The sequence below is a fragment of the Lactuca sativa genome, chromosome 1 (genome assembly GCF_002870075.4).
Source record: "Lactuca sativa cultivar Salinas chromosome 1, Lsat_Salinas_v11, whole genome shotgun sequence".
NCBI lineage: Eukaryota > Viridiplantae > Streptophyta > Magnoliopsida > Asterales > Asteraceae > Lactuca > Lactuca sativa.
Window position 1 is genome coordinate 47,437,588 of NC_056623.2, and position 14,429 is coordinate 47,452,016.

Consider the following 14,429-nt stretch of genomic DNA (forward strand, 5'->3'; position numbering starts at 1 on the left):
TCCGTCATTTTGAAAAAAGACATAATAGATTGGACCAAAAACGCAACAAAGTGAAAGTTTTGGACATCTGGTGCTAGTCCAAACTTTTTTGGACCAAAGTGACAATTTTGAGCAAACCACAGGGATTATTTGTGCAGTTTAGTCAAAAATTAATGTGTTTGAATAACAATATGAGAAATGAAATATTCTCATGCTTATTTAATAATATTTTAATACTCTAATATGACGCATGTTATCATTTAATTGAGTAGATGATTTTTAGTAATAAAAATAAGAGAAGAAATAGTAACATGTATGTATAACATTTAATGCTTATTTAATAATATTTTAATACTGTTATCATTTAATTGGGCAGGAGGATTTTTAATAATAAAAATAAGAGAATATTTAATTTGTGTAACAATATACATCAAAAACTTGTTGCGTAAGAGTTCTAACAGCCGATAATTACAGTGTTATCCGAAAATAAAACGGTTAAGCGATGTCAAAAGTAAAGAAGAAAAACCCAAAGAGTAAGCGATGGTCCCGTGGCGTCCGCTTCCGGTGTGTCCGTGATTGATAATTTGATGTATGTATGTACTTCCGAGCAAAGCAAATGGAAAAAGCGGTGAAATAAAAGTCTTCTTTTACGGCCCCTCCTCACACTCTCGATCTCCATTGTAGATTCTCATTCAACCGACGAATCACAACCAGAAGAAAATCCATTTCATTTTATCAAAGCGATTAAAAACAACACCGCCGTGTCAAACTTTCAAACATCTTTCTCTTCACGAAAACCTAATTTTACCTTTCCGGTATGCGGTTCACGGTTTCCATGACTTCGTGTCCAAAACCTGTTGGGCGACTGTCCATTTTCCCTTTCTAATCTCTGTCTTTTCTTTTCTGTTGTTTTATAATCTAAACCCTTGGGGATCTACCTGATTGGGATTCTTGATTGTTATCCAAAAGGTAACACAGCTTGCATCACAGATGATGCCTACTTTCCTAATTTGATTACCTGTATATTTAATTTGTTTTTAATAGATTCAACTATACTTCGCTATTTCATGTCTATTTGACATAAATCTATCTGATGTAGGCTTCTGATTGAATTGACTGGAATATCGGTTTGCAACTACTAATTCCGCGTTTAAAGTTGACGACAGCCAGATTCGCGTTGGCGTTTCGAGTAAGACTTCTTGTTTCCGGTTTTAAAACGTTTGATTCCAAGTTTTGGATTCTTCGACGATCCTTGGGGTTTAACTCCATCAATCTGATCTGTGGTTTCGAGTTGGAGTTTGTGGCGAGGATCTAGTAAGTCGATTAGGTTTTGTGAATCGCTAACCTTGTATTGAAAATCAGATGTGGTTGTAGACAGATGAGTATTTTGCAATGAGTGCGATAAGGGGATTGCTTGTCCATGGAAGCATCGGACAACCGATTATCTGATCTGGTAGGCGCATTGAAATCATGGGTCCCTCGGCGGTCCGAGCCAGCTAATGTGTCGAGGGACTTTTGGATGCCCGATCAGAGTTGCAGGGTTTGCTACGAGTGTGATTCCCAGTTTACCTTTTACAATCGCAAACATCACTGTAGATTTTGTGGCCGCGTATTCTGTGCCAAGTGCACTGACAATTGGGTGACTCCACAGTCTACTGATTCAGATACCATCAGGGAAGATTCAGGGAAGATTAGGGTTTGTAATTACTGTTTCAAACAATGGCAGCAAGGTGGCTTAGACACCTCTGTTAATCATGGGATCCAGGTCACCAGCCTGGATCTCATCACCTCTCCTTCCACTGCCAGTCTCGTCAGTACCAAATCTAGTGGCACTGCCGACAGTAGTTTTGTAACTTGTACATCTTTCCCACATTCAGTCGACTCTTACCAACAGAATCCAAATCATTCTGGAATTAGTCCTCGTCAATCTTCAGTGATGGAATCAAATTTAAACGATGAATTCACTGTTGATAACTCCTATTATGATGAACTACAATTAGATGATGTCAGCAATGATTACGGATCTCGTAAAGTGCATCCAGATGGAGAAGAAGCCACTGTTGCAAAAAGTGAAAGCAGTTCTTCATTACAAAACAGTTTTGATTCCAGGTATTTCGAGAAAAAAGAAGATGAACCTGATGTTAATGATGAATGTGAAGCTTCTTCTTCATCTTTATATGCTGCACAAGAGATTGAATCCGAGCCTGTTGATTTTGAGAACAATGGTGTCCTATGGCTACCTCCTGAACCTGAAGACGAAGAAGACGAAAGAGAACCACTTCTATTTGATGATGATGATGATGGGGATGGTGCAGGAGAGTGGGGATATACCCGTAGTTCAGACACTGTTGGGAGTGGAGAGTTTCGCAATAGGGATAAATCAAATGAAGAGCACAAGCAGGCAATGAAGACTGTAGTCGATGGACACTTTAGGGCTTTAGTATCTCAGTTGTTGCAGGTTGAGAACCTTTCTGTAGGTGAAGAAGATGATAAAGATGATTGGTTAGAGATAATCACATCATTGTCATGGGAGGCTGCATCATTGCTAAAACCAGACACAAGTAAAGGTGGTGGGATGGATCCAGGAGGTTATGTGAAGATAAAATGTTTAGCTACTGGACGTCGTTCTGACAGGTAAGAATTTGAGTATCTTATGTAAATAATTATTTTCAGATATCTAAATATAATTTTCTTGGTTTTTCAGTATGGTGGTCAAAGGAGTTGTTTGTAAGAAAAATGTGGCACATAGGCGGATGACATCAAGAATAGAGAAACCAAGATTCATGATTCTTGGAGGTGCTCTTGAGTATCAACGAGTTTCTAACCTCCTATCAAGTTTTGATACTTTACTACAACAGGTTTCTATTTTTCCCTTTTGTTTTTTATGCTAATGTTGGTTCATTCAAATTTACCATTTTACCCCTCTGTCTAGGAAATGGATCATCTAAAGATGGCTGTAGCAAAGATAGATGCCCACCAGCCTGATGTACTTTTGGTAGAGAAATCAGTTTCAAGATATGCACAAGAATATCTTCTGGCGAAAGACATATCACTTGTTTTGAATATCAAAAGGCCACTTTTGGAAAGAATAGCCCGATGCACTGGTGCTCAGATAGTTCCTTCAATTGACCATCTTTCCTCTCAAAAATTGGGATACTGTGATTTGTTCCATGTGGAAAAGTTTGTTGAAGAACATGGAACTGCAGGCCAGGCTGGCAAGAAATCTTTGAAGACATTGATGTACTTTGAAGGGTGTCCAAAACCCTTTGGTTGCACTGTAAGTTAGAAATGAAAAGTTAAAAATTTCTTTATCTACGTGTTTCAAATTTTCAATCTGTAATGTCTGCTTGTTGATTTATGTAGATATTACTCAGAGGCGCAAGTGGTGATGAATTGAAGAAAGTGAAGCATGTGGTTCAGTATGGAGTTTTTGCTGCTTATCATTTGGCATTGGAGACATCTTTTCTTGCTGATGAAGGAGCTTCACTGCCTGAACTGCCCTTGAATTCTCCACTAACTGTGGCACTTCCTGATAAGGCATCAAGTATTGATCGGTCAATTTCAACAATACCTGGTTTTACTCTCCCACCAAACGAGAGATCCGATAAATACACTGAAACAGAAAGGTCAAACAATGCTCCTATGGCAGATGTATTTTCTTCTATAATGAGCCAGAAGGCACAAGTAATGCTGATGCCACTTGGGTCCAATACTCATAACCATCAAGTTTCTTTAGATTTACCAATTGAAACAAAGGATTCTGCTGATGTCACTGCCAATGGGTTCGGGCATCCTCACCCCCAACACAGTTTGGTTAAGAGTTCACATAATATTGATGATGGATTGTATCTGCAAATGGATGGAAAAAATGGGAAAGAGGAATCTGTTTCATCAAAGGAAGAGTTCCCTCCTACACCATCAGATCATCAGAGCATTTTGGTATCTTTGTCATCACGATGTGTCTGGAAAGGGACTGTCTGTGAAAGGTCTCATCTTTTTCGCATCAAATATTATGGAAACTTTGATAAACCATTGGGTCGTTTTCTTCGAGATAATCTCTTTGATCAAGTAAGTCAAATCTCTCTCTCTCTCTCTCTCTCTCTCTCTCTCTCTCTCTCTCCCTCTCTAGATCTCTTTCTTTCTCTCTCTCTCTCTCTCAATCACTTTTTATGTGTTGTTCATATTTGTCAGGGTTATAGATGTCCTTCATGTGAGATGCCTTCAGAGGCACACGTACAGTGTTACACACATAGGCAAGGAACACTAACCATATCCGTGAAGAAGTTGCCTGAAATTCTGTTGCCAGGAGAAAAAGAAGGTAAGATTTGGATGTGGCACAGGTGCTTGAAGTGTCCACGGGTTAGTGGTTTCCCACCTGCAACTCGAAGAATTGTGATGTCAGATGCTGCCTGGGGTTTATCATTTGGGAAGTTTCTAGAACTCAGTTTTTCTAACCATGCTGCTGCTAGCAGGGTTGCAAACTGTGGCCATTCACTACATCGGGACTGTCTTCGCTTTTATGGGTATTAATTAATTTTTTAATGGGATATTAGTTATTATAAGGCTTAAGAAGAATGTGCTTGATTCATATTTCATATATGCAGGTTTGGCAAAATGGTTGCTTGCTTCCGCTATGCACGAATTGATGTCCACTCTGTTTACCTTCCACCTGCGAAACTTGTTTTCAAATTTGAGAATCAGGAGTGGATACAAAATGAATTGAATGAGGTTTGACTATTTATTACAAATATGTTAATTTTTTTATTGGATCAAGTGGAATATGTATTTAGTTTTATGCATGATTGCATGAACAGGTTGTTAGCCGGGCCGAGCTGTTATTTTCTGAAATCCTTAATGCCCTGAGCCAGATAGCAGAGAAGAATTTTGGGAAAAGTTCAGTTAATAGTAGCTCACCATCAAGACGTCAGATAGCAGATTTGGAAGATATGTTACAAAAGGAGAAAGCAGAATTTGAGGTGTGACCTATTTTTATAAGTATATGAAAATGTTCTACATATCTTATGGACTTTTACATATCTGGTGATACAATATACATATATTTGCAGGAGTCACTTGAGAAGATTTTAAACCAGGAGGGAAGAAAAGGCCAAAACATGATTGATATACTTGAGATCAACCGATTGCGAAGACAGCTGTTATTCCAATCGTACGTGTGGGACCACCGACTCGTGTATGCAGCCAGTGTTCATAGCAACAGTCCACGTGGCGATCTGAACGAATCAAGATCCGAAAATAACGATTCATACAAAGATTCAGATGTTACTGAGACTCAGCCTCAAGTGATGAGTAAAGATACCGAAGATTCTGACCATGAAAATTCTGATCCATCAACATCACACGATGTAGGGGTAAATAGGTCATTCTCCGAAGGGCAGCTTTCTGTTATGGCAAGTTTGTCAGACACCCTAGATGCTGCCTGGACAGGTAATAATCACACAGGGGTACAAAAGGATAATACTCTATCCGTCATTTCTGATGCTGACGTGGCAGATTCTTCAGTGGCGGATCGCGTGGAAGAATCCAAGTCATCACTTTCATCTCCTTCATTGTCCACACGAAATTCTGAAAGTATAGATGAAGCAACAAGCTGGTTCAGCATGCCATTTTTAAACTTCTACCGCGCGTTGAATAAAAACTTTTTACCAAGTTCTCAAAAGCTGGACACACTCAATGATTACAAACCTGTTTACATCTCATCATATCGCGAATCAGAACTCCAGGGTGGCGCTAGGTTGCTCATGGCAGTGGGTGTAAATGACACTGTTGTCCCTGTATATGATGACGAACCCACAAGTATCATATCATACACGCTGCTCTCAGCTGATTACATCTCCCAAATGTCCGGTGATTTTGAGAGACTAAGAGATGGTGAAGCATCATCATCATCATCATCTTCTATCTTTACATCACAATCTGCTGATCCAGTCATGTTTCAGTCGTTTTCCAATTTTGATGAAACAACACTTGAATCTCTTAGAAGTATGGGAGATGAAAGTCTTATGTCCATGTCAGCATCTCGAAGCTCCCTGATACTTGACCCTGTGTCATATACAACAGCTTTACACGCGAGAGTTGAGTTTACAGATGATGGACCACTTGGGAAAGTGAAGTACACAGTGACTTGTTACTATGCGAAACGATTCGAAGCGTTAAGGAGAATATGTTGCCCTTGTGAACTTGATTATATACGGTCTCTTAGTCGATGTAAAAAATGGGGTGCTCAAGGTGGTAAAAGTAATGTTTTCTTTGCGAAAACTTTGGATGAAAGGTTCATAATCAAACAAGTTACAAAAACTGAGCTTGAGTCGTTTATCAAATTTGCTCCTGCGTACTTCAAGTATCTATCCGAGTCTATTGGTACTGGAAGCCCTACTTGCCTTGCAAAGATTTTGGGCATTTATCAGGTATCTTTATTATTTTGGTTAGTTTTCTTGTGGTATTTTTGTAACTTTTGTGATATTATTTTTTCCTGTATTCTTTCTGATCCAGAGAGGGATATGTGACATTGGTTGTCGAGCAAAGCAAAATAATCTGTGTTATAATATGGATTATTAGTTGCTTAGCAAAATAATCTTATAGTAAGATTATTTTTCAAAAATGTTCTGTAAGAAAAATAATAAATAATAAATAAAAGTTTTATAAAACAATCACTTTTAGAAAAAGCATTCATATTTTGCTTTCAAAAAAGCTCCTGAAACCGACAAAAAACCTCTAATTTAAAAAGGTTTCTTTATGCATCTTTGATTTTTTTTTGACAAAAGAGAAAGAAAGACGGGTTTTTGGAAAAATGGTCAACACCTTTTGATTAATGTGAAGATTGGTTGTTTGATGATGTCAAGGTGACTAAGCAAATGAAAGGCGGGAAAGAATCGAAGATGGATGTGCTGGTTATGGAGAATCTCTTATTCGGAAGGAATCTAACACGGCTTTATGATCTAAAAGGATCTTCAAGATCACGGTATAATCCTGATTCCAGTGGGAGTAACAAAGTATTACTTGATCAGAATCTGATTGAAGCGATGCCAACTTCTCCGATATTCGTCGGAAACAGAGCCAAACGCTTGTTGGAAAGAGCTGTCTGGAATGATACTGCTTTTCTTGCTGTAAGTTGGTTGTATTAATTATAAAATAATTTTATTTTGTTAGTAAGTTGGTTGAATTAAATTGTTTTTGTTTTATGCAGTCGATTGATGTGATGGATTATTCGTTGCTAGTTGGGGTAGATGAAGAGAAACACGAACTGGTATTAGGGATTATCGACTTCATGAGACAGTATACATGGGACAAACATTTGGAGACATGGGTGAAGGCTTCTGGGTTCCTTGGTGGACCCAAAAACGCGTCTCCCACTGTTATCTCACCCAAACAGTACAAAAAGAGATTTAGGAAAGCAATGACAACCTACTTCCTTATGGTACCAGATCAATGGTCTCCTCCAGCTGTTGTACCAAGCAAGTCACACACACAAACTGAAGATGTGGTGGAATGATATATGAATGATGTATATTTTCATGATTTACTTTTTACATATATATATAATGTTTTTAATATTCATTTTTGAGCATCATCATCATCCATGAATATTCTGGGGAAAAAGATTTTAGAGAATTGGTTTGTTATTTGTTGCAAGGTGAAAGAGAAAAAAAAAAGGATGTTAGAAAGCCCAAACAGTTTTTGTACATGAGTGTTTTGTCGTTGTTGTATGTGTACATTGATGGTCACTTTGCTAAATGTTTTTCTTATATTCAAAGCTTTAATTGTTTCTTTGTATTGAAGTTTTGATCATGTTAAACATATATATTCCAAAAGCAGGAGAAGAGAATCTTTAAAATGCATGAGGTTAAAACTTATACCCAAACAGGGAAAATGTTGTCGGTTTTGAAACAGCAAGATTTGATTTGAAATTTTATAGAAATTGTGTAAAGAAACAAACAAAAAGTTTGACAAGCCCCATCAGTCACGTTTATCGGTTTCCATACATAATACATTGCTTTTCTCACCTCCCAAAGCTCCCAAGAAAACTCTCCTTTTCATGGCGTTACTGTCATCCATCCACATATGACATAACCAATAAAGCTTAACAGTAATCAATCTCCAGTTCAACCCAATTCTCTCTCGATCCACATTGCTAGCTTATGGATCTCAAAACCTCCAACTCCAACTACCTTCAACCTTCTCATGGGGTACTTTGTTAACTTTATCTTGAAAAATCTTTTCCTGGGTTTTGTTAAATTAATGAATAAAAAGTTACTAAATGGATTCTTTTATTCTACAGGGAGTAGTAGGAGTCAGGAAAGGGAACCCATTTGTGGATGGCACATCTCTTGATCCTCTTTCTAAGCTCAATCTCAAGGAAACCTCCGACTTCGTTAAGTCATTTCCGGCTAACAAAGGCGGCGGCGGCGGTGGAGGAGCTGCAGGTAACAACAAGAGAAATGTGGTCGAAGCTCCATCGACACCGGGTCGACCCGTATTCAGCTTCAGTGTTGGGAATAATACGTCCAGAAAGAACTTCGTCCCCTCAAAATGGAATGACGCTGAAAAATGGCTTGTTTCGGACCATGAATCCACCACTCATCATCACCATCTAAATGGTTTTGTAAAGTCTGCAGATTTTGTATCCAGAAAATCTAGTAGTAGCAGTAATGGAAGTCATGTAACCAAACAACAGATAAAAGTTGTATCGGAGAAACCAGCGGAAAAGGCTTCAATCTGTCAAGAACACCGCCATCATAATGGGAATGGGACCTCACCTTCAGAATCTTTTGATGTTCTAAAAGGTAAACCATTAATTTCTCTTCTATACCTTTTCATCTATTTTTGTCTTTATTAGCTAAACATTAATTATTATCATCACATGCATAATCCTTGCTTTACTTCTTTTGTACATGCATGGAATTCCCATCTTTTTATGTTGGAAATGTTGCATGTTTACCTTTTTAAGTTTTTATTATTTATTACACACAGATAAATTCACAAACGAAGTAGTACGCAATTTCCCGAAACTGGAATGTTCGGAGCCATTGAACGAAAGCTTCCTATTCAAAGATCCTTCTAGCAGAGACATCGGAACGGAGATGACTCCTCTTGGGAGCTCCACCACTTCACGATGCCCGACGCCGTTCAAAAGCTTGTCACCACCGCGACACAACACACCTGCAAGTAGGTCAGGCCCATTGGATCCAAACATCAAAAGCTCCTTTGACAATATTGGAGGATTACAAGATTTGAATTTAGCTAAATTCAAGCTAGGAACACCTTTTGATTTGGTTGTTTCAAACTGGAGCTCCAGGGAGGAGGAAGAAGAGGAAATTTCCAAGAGCTTGAGACACTTTGAGATGAACTATGAATGTCGAACAAGCATTTCAGAGCCTCGACCTTCTGTTTGGGAAGAAGAAGAGAAGACTAAGTGCTGTTTAAGGTGAATAAATCATCGTTTGTGTTTATGTGCATAAATGGTTTTGGGTGTAATTAAAGATCGATGTTGACTAACTTGACTTTTGTGATTTTATGTAATGTAGGTACCAAAGAGAAGAAGCAAAAATTCAAGCTTGGGTGGATCTCCAAAATGCTAAAGCAGAAGCTCAATCAAGAAAGCTTGAGGTAAAAAAAAAATCTTGTTTTTCTTTTTTCAAAATTTGTTACGTATTTATGTTTTAAACTATTCTATTTTGCTGTTCAACTTGTTGTTGCTTTGTTCCAAAGCAAAAGTTTAAAATATATAGTAAAAAATACAGCATCAGAAAGGTCCAAAATCTCTTATTCAAATATTCAATGCTACTCACCAAGCCATGTGAAGCTACTATTCAGTATTCACAGTGGTGTTACTTGGGATTTGAGCTTGGAGTTTGAATATCATTTAAAAAAGTTGGCATGCAAACAAAAGTTACATGGAAAGGATATATATTTTGATTTCATATCTTTAGCTTTTGACTGTAAATCTGTAATGTGATAATTAAGGGCTTGGGATAATCATATTAATATATTGTATTTGTAGGTAAAGATTCAAAAGATGAGATCAAAATTTGAGGAGAAGATGATGAGAAAAATGGCATTGGTTCATAGAAAAGCTGAGGAGCTAAGAGCAGCAGCTCAGATTGAGCACACTGAGCAAATTGAAAAAGCAACAACAGAGCAAGCCAAGAAGAAGACGATAAACCAGCATCAAAACATGCATTTTTCTGGGCACAGCGGCTCTTGTGGTTGCTTCCCTTGTAATAATCTTCATCCTTAATTAGATGAACCATTGATGTTTTTTGTTTGCGACATTATACATGTATTTTTTTTTAAATCTTTCACAGATAGTAAAAGATGACTGAATTAATGCAATTGCCCAGTGACTCTGATGAACAAATGGTAACAATTAATACTTGCAAGTTGCAACATTTTTAGCTTTAACTGTAGGTGACCTGAATAGGGCACCTTTGTAATTACGAAGAAGGACTTGACAAATCACAATGCATTGAATTTTTGTAGTTTAATGGATTGCCAATTAAGCTTTGAATGATAATTGGCCGGTGAGTATTAACATATGGATTGCCCAAACCAGGATCCTGTTGGAAAATCATAAAACTAATTTAGAATCTAGTTAATGACCAAACCCGGATCCTATATGGTCACTGATTTACTTTTGATGTGATAGTAAATTCGCATTGGCAATAATAAATTTGCCCAAAGCCGAATCTTAACTCATTGGTAAATGAGAAAACTAACTAATCAAAACCATTTTAGGATCCACTCTAACGCCCAAAATCATATTCTCCATTATCAATTTTCAGAAATAATCCATAAGGAATAAAAGAATATTCTTATTCAGGAGGTCGAAAATCAATAGTACAAATAAAATCATAGCTATCAGCCGTATTCTATAAGGAAATATAAAATGTAACCCTAACTAGAACAATGTCGCACGTAATGGCCCTCAACCTACTCCAAACACTTATAATGTTGATATCGGGTGTCAATGTTTTTAATTTGCTCAGACAGGGTGTTATACATTCAATTCGTTAATTCTCAAGTCACATCTAACAACAAAAAAAATGATAAAACAATGGGTGGTTGGAAGTATAAATTTGAAGCATATTAGATAAAACCGGACACTATAAGAGTCTTAGAAGGTTATAAGTACTACGCTTTATCTTATCTTTGACTTACAACTTGAAAAATAATAAACATTCTATGACATTTCATACACCTAATATATTGGGATAATTTAATATACATTCTTTTTTTTTCATTTGGAAGATAACTAAATATATTTGTTTGTCAAGATATTATAACATCTTAAATTTCACAATAAAATTTTCATTTAATAACAAAAACATTTGTTTTGGTTCCATTCTTAAGGATTTAATAAAAGTCATTTGTTTCAAAACAATAATCAGAGTATCAACGCCGTAAATAAAAAGTGCGGAAGTTTCAAAACATATCAAAGTATGCCATGCAATCACGTTGGGCTCTTTCCCCTGCTACCAGAACAACCTGAATCATTTAAACTTAATACCGTAAATATGAAGCTTAGTAGGTTCCCAAACATACCACATACCAAACAGAATAACAGACCTCGCCCAACATGTCTGTTTCAACCATGCGAGCCTTGCTTAATGGGTCTGTTTCAACCATGCAGGCCTTGCCCAACAGGTCCAACCTAATGGGTCTCACCCAACAAAGCATGTAAGTATACAAGCAACAACCATACGTTGAAACCAATGTCCTACATAATATAATGAGTACACTCACCTGAATAAAAGAACTTTGAAACCAACTACTCAAAGTCCGACAAGTCAGCTAAGCTAAAACTCGGTCTATAACTCAAAAGCTCCAAATTGCCCAAAAGTCAAATTGGTCAAAAGTCAATAGTCAAGGGTAAAAGTCAACAGTCAACCATCACCACGACACAACTAGCTCCTTGGTCGCACTGCGCTTACTTAAAACCAAAACAGTCGTGGTTGCTTAACGCGGCCAACATCGCGAAGAACGTCCAAGACATCTTAATATATTAAGCTCTTAATCCTTAAGCATATAGCTCCAAAGCTTAGATCAGATTCAAGTAATGATTCCAACTTTATCTATTTCCTATGTATAAACAATGAAGATCTCAAACCCTAACTTCTCTAAGGGATCAAATAAGTAACCAACACCATGCATGTTAATAAGAAGGTAAAGTTCCAACTTTACAACTACAATGGGTCCAGAAGATCCCAAAACATTACTTATGAACCAGGAATTACTCAAACTCCAACATAACTCCACAAAAGGGACCAAGTCAGCATACATACCTAGATCTAGAAGGTAATAAGCATAAAGCTTGGGACTTGGAAACTTATAAAAGTTCAAAGAAAGGAAAGAAGGAAGACACTTGAATGGATCTTGCACCTTGGCCCACAAACCTTCTTCTTCTTCTTCTTCTTCTTCCAAAATCACTCAAGAACACCAAAAACAAGAAGGATGAACAAGTGGAGGCTAGGGTTTCAGTCTTGGAGATAGAGGCTGAGAGAATCTGCACACCCTAGAAGTTAGTGCATTAATATAGGATTATAGGGCCCAAATTGTAATAATTTCGAAAATTATCGCCAATCGCTAACCACTAAACATAAAGAACGTCTAATATAAAAGACTTAATATGAAATATTTATCAATCTATGATAAAAATACAAGATTTCACATTCCAAAAAATAAGAATAATTAGTCAAAACGTCCGAAAAATATAAAAATACGAAAAATTGTGTAATTTTGTATACAAATAACTTATCCCGAAAGTACACGTCTCCCCGATCTCAGAATTATAAATTTCGTAAGAATCTGACTTCGTATGGAGAAATTATGATTTTTCTAAATTTTTAAAATCAACCACACACCAGGGATGTGTGTCGTAAAAAGTTAAAGAAAAATCGGTTGATTTAAAAAAAAAAACTATATAAAAGAGAATCAAAGTACTCCTCATTGTAAAATCGATGAGATAATGAATGTCAAAAACAGAGTCTGTACATGTTTTTTGCAAAATCATTTAGGTATAAAAATATGGGGTAAAAATAAACTCAAAGTTAGCCAATGTAACTTTACTCGTCGATAGTTACTCATGGATATAAAAAACATAAAAAACGAAGCTCGTATGAGGAAGTTACGAATTTTACACAATCATCATTTTGCAGCGTGCACGACTTCTAGAGGGGGGGGGGGGGCGCAGACCGCCACATTACGAACACGTGGCAGGCCAAGACAGGAGCGACCTCACAAAGACGCGAAGCGCCTTTCACTTTTTTAACCTGTAAACAAGCTGCGCACCTTTAGCCATTTTCATACCAAAACCCCTCACTTTCCTCTTGATTTTGTGAAAATTTTCCCCATTTTTAGCCAAGAAATTCCTGGGCATTTAGAGGGAAGGTATCATGTGTATAAAGCACGCTTAAAGGGTGAGTTCACGACTTTACTTTTACGTTTTTAAAAGTTTTCCCGGGAAAGGGGGGGGATACATGCTAGTTAATAAATTATTGATTTTATAGTTATCTATTATATCAAAATTTATACAACGTTGATATACTTGAAGAGTTAGGATAATATTATACCCGATAGTACTCTACCAAATTGCTATAATATTATGCCTAGTTGTCATACTACACAAAATTATAGGATAATATATGCGTGGTAGATACTCTGTCCAAATCTTTTAAATAATATTATGCCTTGAATTATTAGGATAATAATAAACCAGGTAGTTACTTTGCCCAATTGCTATAATATTATGCCTAGTTGTCATACTACACAAAATTTTAGGGTAATATATGCCTGGTAGCTACTCTAGCCAAATCTCTTGAATAATATTATTCCTAAGCCATTATAATAGTTTCTGTAACACCCGAAAATTTGAGAAGCAACTTTGAGTATAATTCCCTTTAGAGAATTTGACACGGCGTGTTGGAGGCACCAACACGACGTTTCTAGATATGAAAAAGGTGTGTGTTTCATTTATGCAACACGACGTGTTCCTCTTGGAACACGGCGTGTTGATGGCTGGGAATGAAATCCTAATTTTTCGAGGTTTTCCCCCTATTTAAAGGAAAGTGGAGGCTAAGGTTTGTTTACCCTTAGCCCTCATCAGTCCCTAAAACCCTAAGAGAAACCCTAATCATCTTTCCCTCTCATTTGTGAGCTAGTTTGGTGTTTTTGGAGCCAAAGAAGAAAGAAGTTGGAAGAAGGAAGTAGGATCCATCAAACAAGCCCTTATCTTTCAGTTTGGCACTCCTCTGGACCTTTGTAAGTGTCCAAGATCCGATTTTTATTCCTCTATGTTGCTAGATCTTGATTTTTGTCCCTTTTTCTTGTTGTTCTTAAGTGGGGAATGGTTGGATCTCATGAAGTTAGCAACTTTATGAATCTCCAGGTCTAAGTGACCTTGTAGAGTCTTGGATCTGGCCTATAGTCGAGTTTTG

At 37.1% G+C, this 14,429-nt stretch overlaps 2 protein-coding genes across 3 annotated transcripts; both read left to right on the forward strand.

The window, feature by feature from the left end:
* The first annotated feature begins 513 nt into the window (after window positions 1-513).
* On the forward strand, window positions 514-7,554 carry LOC111882599 (1-phosphatidylinositol-3-phosphate 5-kinase FAB1B). 2 transcript variants are annotated; one of them, XM_042900547.2, is made up of 12 exons: window positions 514-948; window positions 1,079-1,168; window positions 1,342-2,613; window positions 2,684-2,837; window positions 2,912-3,256; window positions 3,343-4,047; window positions 4,171-4,502; window positions 4,584-4,707; window positions 4,794-4,955; window positions 5,046-6,404; window positions 6,840-7,103; window positions 7,184-7,554. In XM_042900547.2, the coding sequence occupies exons 3-12, from the start codon at window positions 1,400-1,402 to the stop codon at window positions 7,487-7,489; spliced, it is 4,965 nt and encodes a 1,654-aa protein (XP_042756481.1). In that variant the 5' UTR covers window positions 514-948; window positions 1,079-1,168; window positions 1,342-1,399; the 3' UTR covers window positions 7,490-7,554. The 2 variants fall into 2 exon arrangements, with proteins under 2 accessions (XP_042756481.1, XP_023734743.1); XM_023878975.3 differs by having other exon boundaries at window positions 515-948; window positions 1,079-2,613.
* Window positions 7,555-7,918: 364 nt separating this feature from the next.
* LOC111882608 (uncharacterized) lies at window positions 7,919-10,363 on the forward strand. The gene is made up of 5 exons (XM_023878984.3): window positions 7,919-8,183; window positions 8,276-8,780; window positions 8,968-9,421; window positions 9,522-9,603; window positions 9,998-10,363. Exons 1-5 carry the CDS (start codon window positions 8,136-8,138, stop codon window positions 10,232-10,234), a joined length of 1,326 nt encoding a protein of 441 aa, XP_023734752.1. The 5' UTR covers window positions 7,919-8,135; the 3' UTR covers window positions 10,235-10,363.
* Window positions 10,364-14,429: the final 4,066 nt, after the last annotated feature.